This window comes from Parasteatoda tepidariorum, chromosome 9 (assembly GCF_043381705.1).
Source record: "Parasteatoda tepidariorum isolate YZ-2023 chromosome 9, CAS_Ptep_4.0, whole genome shotgun sequence".
Lineage (NCBI taxonomy): Eukaryota > Metazoa > Arthropoda > Arachnida > Araneae > Theridiidae > Parasteatoda > Parasteatoda tepidariorum.
In genome coordinates this window covers 51222010-51232698 of record NC_092212.1, presented here as the reverse complement: position 1 = coordinate 51232698, position 10689 = coordinate 51222010, and the positions used below count along the sequence as shown (strand labels likewise).

At 32.5% G+C, this 10689-nt stretch overlaps 1 protein-coding gene across 1 annotated transcript in view; it reads left to right on the top strand.

Annotated features, from left to right (window-relative positions):
* Positions 1-10689, top strand: part of LOC107438918 (spectrin beta chain) — a gene marked incomplete in the record, with an annotated part of 105952 nt that overhangs the window by 83287 nt on the left and 11976 nt on the right. The window contains 2 exon segments of the mRNA XM_071185528.1: positions 891-964; positions 7344-7437. Of these exon segments, the coding sequence (XP_071041629.1) occupies positions 891-964; positions 7344-7437 (168 nt within the window).

The following is a 10689-nucleotide window of genomic DNA, read 5'->3' as shown; positions in this document are numbered from 1 at the left end:
TTAAGACACGGTTCCCAGCAGATCACCGAAGTCAAGCATCACTGGCTGCGGTCAGTGTGCGGGTGGGTGACCACTTGGATCAGTCTGCGTAGGGACCGAGGGTGTGCGGTATTGGTCCTCGTTAAACTGTTATACCGTAAAGTGCTCGACTTCATGTGTAGGTCGTCGGGCTACCGAAGAGGTGATGCCATCCCCTCTGCAGAGGATCAAAATTGTGATGGCATGTCTTCGGATCATCCTCAGGGACGTTTCCCAGACCGTCGCCAATAGCCCATTGTGCAGCTCTAGTGCAACGTAAATGAACTACAACAACATCTTCTGCATGATTGTGTGAATGCAATCCGTCCTATAAACGGATTTGTGGTTGTATGACGTGGACGACGCTAATCCACCGTCGTGGCTTAGCCACGTGTGCTCACTGGGTAATGGTAAGAGAGTAGCAATTCTGGCATTTGGTCAATGGCATGAGGTCAATGAAAAATAGACCCAAGTGCCCGCTTTTTAAAAAAAAATTAAACCTATTATAACTGCAGCTTAATTTTTTTTTTACTTTTCAGATATTTTTAACTGTTCACAATAAAGAGATATCTCACAATCACCATTGCTACCTGTAAGCTACCCACCATTCTGAATATTAAATTTTTACACGATATGATAATATTTAGTAACCTCTGTACGTTGATTTCTTCTAAGTTTTATTTATTAACTGCGAGAATGTTGTGCTATATCTGGTAATCTTAAGGAATTATGTATTTTTCTTAATCATTACAAAGTATTACCTAGTTAACACATTGTGACAATTTGTTACATTACAAATATGTCCTATTAAACTAACTAATTATAAAATTTACTGCTAATTAATAAATTCCTAACTGTTAATATTTTCACAGCTCCACAGATGTCGATACATCTATTACTGAAGTGTCATCTTTGTCAGAGCGTGAAAAATCCCAAAAAGCTGAAGGTATGTATCCACCGCTTCCTTATTTGAGACCATTCAATAAACTTATTTTATAGAGCATTAATAAGATCAACCGAATTATTTCTGTTACCATTTCTGAAATTTCTAGATAAGTGGGAATAATTTCGCGGCCGGGCACGTATTTTGATTTAAAAATATAACAACAGCCACCAATTCCGAAACATAAATAGTTTTAGAGTGTTTAATAATTTCTCATGATTCATTCTGAGTGATGTCGACCTATGACCAGGGTGTAAAAATTTTAACTCTCAGAGTGGTAGATAATTTATGGTGCCGGAAAGGCACCCTTGAGTAAGAAGGGTAAAATATATTTTGTCCGATAAAATTAGACATTTTTTCTTATAAATTTGAATTGTAAGAAATCACAGCAAATTTTTAATGCAGAGGGTGCGTTTCTTGTTTTTCGGTGACATCTATAGCCAAAAATCCGATTTCAGCCACACACACGTGACAGCCCATTTTACAGGGAGGACCCGTTCATACTTCATTAATTCATCCAAAGGTAGTAATTTTGGCCTGAACCAGAGAACGATCAATCTCCGATTCAGTAATCCCAGAGGTATTTATTTGTTATGGGAACTTAGAGTACTTTGTGACCTTGACAGATTTAACGTTCACCAGTCACCATTTAATGCACGAGGATTTTTCGGCCTGCGGGATTCGAACTCACGAACGCAAGTCCAGCGTACAATCAACCAGGCTCACCCGACTTATGGTCAGTTTAAATAATACATGAACACTCCCCTAATTTCTTCCATATGCATATTTTCTTTCTTTCGCTCAAGAAGCACTTTTTTGCAATTACACTTATAATGAAAGAACCCATCACAACTTTGGTTGGTTGCCTGGTTCTAATGCCACTTGCCACATGGGCAAGCCTGCTTGGTGGAAGCGAGCAAATTTAAGGCAGAGTGTGCGATTCTTGTTTTTCAGTGGCGCCATCTATGGCCAGCCAAGAATTCGACTTCTGCCACATCATACGTCACACCTGTTTATAAGGCTGACCCATTCATACATTCATTCATCCACAGATCGTAATTTTGACCTGAATCAGAGAACGATCATTCTCCAATCCAGTACCCCCAGAGGTATTGATTTGTTATGGGAACATGGAGGACTTTGCGACTCGACAGAATTTTAACGTGCATCACTACACGGGGAATCTTTGACCGGCGGGGTTCGAACCCACGAACTCTCGGGCATGGGCCCAGTGCCCTACTGACCAGGCTATCCCGGCCTTCTTCACAACTTTAAAACTACTATGCTATTGGCTTGCAATTTATCTCATTCAATTTTAGCATGAAAAATTACATCGGTACGAGTACCTTATATGTTTAGATAGACTCTAGATATCAAAGTAAAAAGTGTATATACATAAGAACTCATCAAATGTATTTATTACTTTTTACACACGAAGATGCTTGCAACTTTGACTTGTTAATAGTCTAATTCAATTAAGGCATCCGATTGGTTTCGACGCAATTTTTTTTTTTAAAATGACTTAATTAAAATTTTATTTTCAGTAAGCAGGGAACCGAAAATTGTAAATTTAAAGTAAAGTTTAAATATTTATGAAATATTTTTCGAAATAAAGGAAAATTTAAGCTCAGAAACTGCAATTTTTTTTATGTCCAGCTAACAGCTGGGCAACAAATTGTTTAAATGCATAAATTTCAAAAAAAAACATTTCTAGATCAATAATGAGATTACTTGTGTTTTGAACTAAAATCTTAAATAAATTTCAAAAAGACAATGAAATAGAACTATATATAGCAATATATTTAACATAAATATACTAAATATAACAATATATGTAATGTAAATATACTAACTATAACAATATATAACTAAATATTGAATTTTTAAAGAAAAATTCTAAATAAATTCTGAAAACAAAAAAAAAACTAAAAATTTGAAAATTAATTTTATTTGTCTCGTAAAAATATAATTTATTCAAAAAGTTTAAAATACTCAAAATGTGGCAAAAAAACATTTTAGTTTTGTTTTCTGGAGTTTATTTCCGGTTTCAATGTTGTCTGTCTGCATACGAAAAAACTATTAACTTCATATCTAAAAATCAGAGATCAAAAATTTAAAATGTTTCGGGAATCTAATAAACCGAAGTTCAAACATGGATAATAATAATAAGAAGAAGAATCGTAATTGTTGCTGAAATTCGAATTTTTGATCGGTCAGATACCTTAAACATAAAAAAATACATAGAAAACAATATCTAACTCGTTTATAGGAATGTTAGATACCTAAATAAGTACATGTACAAAATTGTGTTTTTTTGTACATGAAACCCTTGTAACTTCTAAACTAGTAGCGTGATTGTCTCGGGATTGATCTTATTAAATTCAGCGGTAAAAAATACGTCGGAAACAATGACTGACTCACTTGCCTTTCTAGAGGAAATTCGATTCTTTCTTTAAATCACCCCTGATTTCAAGTTCTTTTCTGATTTAAAAAAAAAAAAAAAAAAAAAAAAAAAACGTCATTCTATTCTATTTTTGTTAAAGCTTTTTGCGTTAGTTCACTATCTTTGCAAAATATTTTTGTTTACTTCTCAAACATTGGAATATATATGATTTCAAACCGAATATGAATTTTTATTATTAAGATTATGTGATGTCTTGCTTGTCGATGTGATGTCTTGCTTGTCGGAAATTAAAGCTAATAATAAATTTATTAAGGTTACAATCTTTATGTTTTTGAATTGCTTCAAATATTTAAGTCTTTTGAATCAATACACAATAGCAGTTATAAATTATCCCTGCTGCTCAAACTAATGACATTTTCATCTTTGGTTTATGTTTATTTTTAGTTTTGATGAGGCCCACTAAACCACATAAAGATTTTGAAGGAGTTTTAATTAGGAAGCACAATTTAGAATCAACGAACAAAAGAGCTAGCAACAGGTAAGGTTTGAAGTTATTGTTATTTTTAACAACTGATTTTTGTGTCAAAGCCTGTGACTAGTTGAAGAAGTAGAAAGCCAAAACAACAATGGCTCTATCTGTGGAATCTTGATTTTAAAGTGATTGGCGTAAAAGACTGACTGTCCAAGTCAAATAATAGGTAATCCTGCCGAAACCTTTATCAGAAGGCTTTGGCCCACCCTAGACTGACATGACAAATATAATAATGATGTTCTCATTACAGTCATCGAAATATTGTAGTGAAACAAATGCATATTCGCTATACATTACTTTCTAAATTAAAACTACATTTTAACAAACTGTATATTATGGAATGCTAGCTGTATACCCGTTTATCGTATAAAGGTGAAAAAAAGTAAATAATGAATTAATCATTATTTATTTGCTCTTTGAAATCATACTAAAAACTGAAAAACATATACTGACACAGTTCATAAAAGTAAAATAACTCCGATTTTTCTTCAAATGTTTTATTATTTGTTGCTTTTCCCAGTAACTTTACGTTATTAAATTAAGATCGAATGATAACAATTATGAATTAGTTGTTCATCCGATCGATATAAAAATTTACTGTATTCAGTATCATTGGGCATAATGAACAAAGCATGTCAAAAGTGATTATTAAATGGGCGATTAATATCACAACTCACGCGTCGTAATAATATCGTAATAAAAATACAGGAAGAAACACGTGGAAAAGCGTTGCGATAACTGCCTTTAAAAAAAGAAGAAGAGAAAGATCATTCAGATTTACGATAAAATCGGAGCAAATAAAGCACGTCAAAAAATGATAAATTAAATGAGCGATTTATTACTGACGAGTCATAATTATTAATATTATAATAAATGTATCAGGATTTTAAAAACCTAATGAAAATTTGTAGTTATTAATACCCCCCCCAACAAAAAAATTGAAACGTCATTTGTATCTACTATGTTATTCTATTTATTCTCAGTAGCGCTACAGCCCATAGAGGGCCAAGACCTACTGTGCCCATCTCAGTTTTCTTGACCTTAGGATCTGGGGTGCAGGAGCAAATGTTCCGGTTAGGTGGTCAGCCGAAAGCGAAACCCCCAGTGTTTAGTTCCCACGCATGCTTGGTACTCATTTATCGACCCACTGAAGGTATGAAAGTCTGAGTCAACCTTGCCCGGTCCGAGGATCGAACCCAGAACCTGTGAAACGGGAGTGCGAATCGCTACCACTCAGCCACCGGTCCTCTGTATTTACTATGAAGTCTGCAAAAATAATGCGAATCGATAAGTAATTACTCAAAATTCATAAAATCTTGCATCGTAATATTGTATTAAAAACATTGGATTTTTTGAAATCATGCTGAATTTCGCAGTAATAACGTTGGATAAAGGATCAAGAAACAATATAGATATGGAATAGAATCAGCTCAAATTAAGCGCATCAAAAAGTGATGACTCAAATGTGTGATTCGAAATTTTCTACATTTTCTTATTTTTTAACAAAAAAAAATGTCTGCAAGTAGGCCACAGGTTGTGGGCCCGTAATTTAGTACTATNGCAATTTTTTTTTTTAAATGACTTAATTAAAATTTTATTTTTAGTAAGCAGGGGACCTAAAATTGCAAATTTAAAGTAAAGTTTAAATATTTATAAAATATTATTCGAAATAAAGGCAAATTTGAGCTCAAAAACTGCAAATTTTTTTATGTCCAGCTAACAGCTGTACAACAAAGTGTAATGAATAAATTTAAAAAAAAAAAATCTTTTTGTTTTAGATCAATAATGAGATTACTTTTGTTTTGAACTAAAATCTTAAATAAATTTCTAAAAGACAATGAAATGGAACTAAATATAACAATATATTTAACATAAATATACTAAATATAACAATCTGTAACTAAATATTGAATTTTTAAAGAAAAATTCTAAATAAATTCTGAAAACGTGAAAAAAAAATTTAAAAAAAACTAAAAATTTTAAAATTAATTCCTGAAACTTAATTTTATTTGTCCCTTAAAAATATAATTCATTCAAAAAGTTTAAAATACTCAGAATGCGACAAAAAACATTATAGTTTCGTTTTTTGCAGTTTACTTGTCTTTCAAAGTTTCAATGTTGTCTTTCTGCATACGGAAAAACTACCCTTACTTCATTTCTATAAATCAGAGATTAAAAATTTAAAAGGTATTAGGAAGCTAATGAAGTGAAGTTCCAATATGGATAATAATAATTTTAAAAAATTATAATTTTTGGAGAAATTCGAATTTTTCATCAGTCGGATACCTTAAACATAAAAAAATACATAGAAAACAATGTCTAATTTGTTTATGATAGATACGTAAATAGGTACATGAACAAAATTGTGATTTTTTTTTTTGTACATGAAACCCTTGTAACGTCTAAACTAGTAGCCTGATTGTCTCGGGATTGATTTAATTCAATTTAGCGTTAAAAATACATCCGAAGCATGTCTCACTTGCCTTTCTATATGAAATTCAATTTTCATTTTAAATCACCCTTGAAAATCACCCTCTAAAAAGAGGAGAGCATACAGGTAAGTTTTTAATGTATTGTTTATAATTACTAAAAAATGAAACTTATTACCTGGAGATAAGACAAGAGTACAGAAAACGAAAGAACATCCACGCCTTGTCTGGGATTTGAACCCAGGACTTTTCTGATATGAGGTCAGCTCTCTGACCAGTTCACAATCTGGTTCACGCTTTGACAAGGCTATACCACTCAAATTTTAAAATATTTTTCACCTATTATGTATCAAATTTCTATTTGTGTAATGGAGTTCTCAAGATATTGTGGTGATCAGGAACACTTTTTGCTCCATTTAAAAAAAAAAAAAAAGAAGAAAAAAACATTTTGCAACTAGTTTGGTTTAAAAAAATGACAATAATGTGATTACATAACTTCCAACTACTTCGAATTTTCCGTAGTTTCCGAAAATTGTTTTCCTAGTATTAGCAAAAGTGGAAGTATTAGTATCTTAATAACTATGAATTAAATTAATTTTGTCCGTCACGACATTCAAATAATTTAAACAGCCATATGTACACGGTCATGCTGACAAATGTTCATGTTCTTAATTTCTGATTAAAAAAATATATATATAATTCTATTCTACTTATGTTAATACTTTTTGCGTTAGTTCACTACCTCTGCAAAATATTTTTCGCATACACCTCAAACATTGGAATATATATGATTTCAAAATCGAATATGAATTTTTATTATTAAGATATGCTTGTGGATGTGATGTCTTGCTTGTCGGAAATTAAAGCTAATAATCAATTTATTTAGGTTACAATCTTTATGTTTTTGTATTGCTTCAAATATTTAAGTCTTTTGAATCAATACACAATCGCAGTTATAAATTATCCCTGCTGCTCAAACTAATGAGATTTTCATCTTTGGTTTATGTTTATTTTTAGTTTTGATGAGGCCCACTAAACCACATAAAGATTTTGAAGGAGTTTTAATTAGAAAGCACAATTTAGAATCAACGAACAAAAGAGCTAACAACAGGTAAGGTTTGAAGTTTTTGTTATTTTTAACAACTGATTTTTGTGCAAAAGCCTGTCACTAGTTGAAAAAGTAGAAAGTTAAAACAACAATGGCTCAATCTGTGGTATCTTGATTTTAGAATGATTGGGGTAAAAGACTGACTGTTCATGTCAAAGAATAGGTAGTCCTGCCGAAACCTTTATCAAAAGGCTTTGGCCCACCCTAGACTGACATGACAAATTTAATAATGATGATCTCATTACAGTATTTGTACTGACACAAATGCATATTCGGTATACATTACTTTCCAAATAAAAACCACATTTTAACAAACTGTATATTATGGAATGCTAGCTGTATATCCGTTTATCGTAATGAAGGTGAAAAAAAGTAAATAATCAATTAATCATTATTTATTTGCTCTTTGAAATCATACTAAAAAGTTAAAAACAAATACCGACATAGTTAATAAAAGTAAAATAACTCCTATTTTTCTTCAAATGTTTTATTATTTGTTATTTTTCCCAGTAACTTTACGTTATTAAATTAAGATCGAATGATAATGATTATTTGATGGGATGAATTTAGTAGTTCATCCGATTGATATGAAAATTTACTATATTCAGTATCATTTGGCATAATGAACAAAGCACGTCAAAAAGTGATTATTAAATGGGCGATTAATATCACAACTCACGCGTCGTAATGATATCGTAATAAAAATACAGGAAAAAACACGTGGAAAAGCGTTGCAATAACTGCCTTTAAAAAAAGAAGAAAAAGATCATTCAGATTCACGATAAAATCGGACCAAATAAAGCACATCAAAATGTGATAAATTAAATGAGCGATTTCTAACTCACGTATCAGGTATAAATGTATCAAGTTTTTAAAAACCTAATGAAAATTGGTAGTTATTAATGCCCCCCCCAACAACAAAAAATTGAAACGTCATTTGTATTTACTAGGTTATTCTATTTATTCTCAGTGGTGCGACAGCCCATAGAGGGCCAAGGCCTACTGTACCCATCTCAATTTTCTTGACCTTGGACTCTGGGGTGCAGGAGCAGATGTTCCGGTTAGGTGGTCAGCCGAAAGCGAAACCCCCAGTGTTTAGTTCCCAAGCATGCTTGGTACTCATTTACCGACCCACTGAAGGGATGAAAGACTGAGTCAACCTTGCCCGGCCCGAGGATCAAACCCAGGACCTGTGGTACGGGAGCGCTAATCGCTACAACTCAGCCACCGGTCCTCTGTATTTACTGTGAAGTCTGCAAAAATAATGCGAATCGATAAGTAATTACTCAAAATTCATAAAATCTTGCATCGTAATATCGTATTAAAAACATTGGATTTTTTGAAATCATGCTGAATTTCGCAGTAATAACGTTGGATAAAGGATCAAGAAACAATATAGATATGGAATAGAATCAGCTCAAATTAAGCGCATCAAAAAGTGATGACTCAAATGTGTGATTCGAAATTTTCTACATTTTCTTATTTTTTAACAAAAAAAAATGTCTGCAAGTAGGCCACAGGTTGTGGGCCCGTAATTTAGTACTATTTCTTCCTCCATTTTGATTTTCAGTTCATGGATTGTGCTTGACCCCCTATGGCGCTAGGGGGTCAAAGTTCGACGTAAGATTTCCTGGTTACTATTTCCGACTGATTTTTATACCTGCTCTTGAAAAAACGTGCCATCCAATATCACTTGTAGTGTATTTAAATCGAAAGGTAAAAATTTTTTTCGTGCATTGCAGTCTTATGTATTTAGAATTTATATAGAAAGTAAAATGAAAAAAAAACAATTTATTAACTCAATGCGCAGACCCTGAACATTAAAAGTTGTTGATATAATCTTTTTCAACCGTTTTCTTCTGTAGCGTATCTACCACTACAAAAATACAACTACAATCTACTAAGCCCACACTTCCAACTGTACAATACACTTCGACTACAAAAGCATTTCGATAGTAAAACAACGAAATTGTGGACAAAAAATCGCCACATTTTTTAACAAAAGCGTTTCGATAGTAAAACAGCGAAATTGTGTACAAAAAATCACCACATTTTTTAACAAAAGCATTTTGATAGTAAAACAACGAAATTGTGGACAAAAAGTCACCACATTTTTTAAAAAAAGCATTTCTATAGTAAAACAACGAAATTGTGGACAAAAAATCACCACATTTTTTAACAAAAGCCTTGTCTTTATCAATGGCAGAAAAGCCGGGGTGGCTCTTAACTTTCTTTGTTCCCAGATCTCGCCAGCTTTATGGCTTTGGAATCCACGTTAATGAAGTTCAGCCATCGAAGTTCTGGACGTCATTTATCTCTAGTATCAATTGCTTTATATCTGAAAAACTTATGTGTTGGTCTAGTATCTAACCGGCAAATATGCCGTGCACACCTCATTCTGTTTATCTTAATTGTATTATATCAATATCCTTATAAATTTTGTCAATATTTGTCTATAATTGGTTAATTCTTCTATAAAAATTTAATCGCCCAAAATGGTTCACAAAATCTTTCTTTCACATATGGCAATATTAACCTCTACTTTTCTTTGGCAAAATCCACACAAAAAAATCGCATTTTGAAACTTGATTTTAAAAATTCAATTCCATTTTCCCTTGCAAAACTTGTCCGCATTATAGCTATAGATTGAATGAATAAGCGTTATTCGAGAAATCTTATTATGTATGTTACCGGCAAAGTTTGAAACATAGAAGTATGAAACATCGGGACATAGAATGCCTATAAGGCATTCTATATAATGCCTAAAACTAGCCGGCAAAGTATAAAATGATTTATATTTCACACATTGTATATATACTAGACCTAGTATATATTTCGGACATTTACCAAAGGTCTAGTCATACTAGGTCTAGTTAAGTGCCATTACCCGGTATATATTTGCCCGGTATATCCTACACTGAAGTTCTTTTAAGGTTCAGTGCCACTGCCCGGTATACATTTGCCCGGTATATCCAACACTGATATTTTTTTAAGGTCAAGTGCCATTGCCCGGTATATATTTGCCCGATACTCCAAACACTGATATTTCTTCTAATCTACCGTCAGTAAGTATTAAAATATCGAATAAATGTAATTATATCCACGAATAAATTAATATCAAATCGGATGTAATAAATATTTCGGACATTCACCAAAGCGACTATGTGATTGTCAACATTCACCGGTGAAGGTCAACAACCACCGATTTCGGTCATTCACAGTAACATGCACATCATTTACATAATAACCTCATCA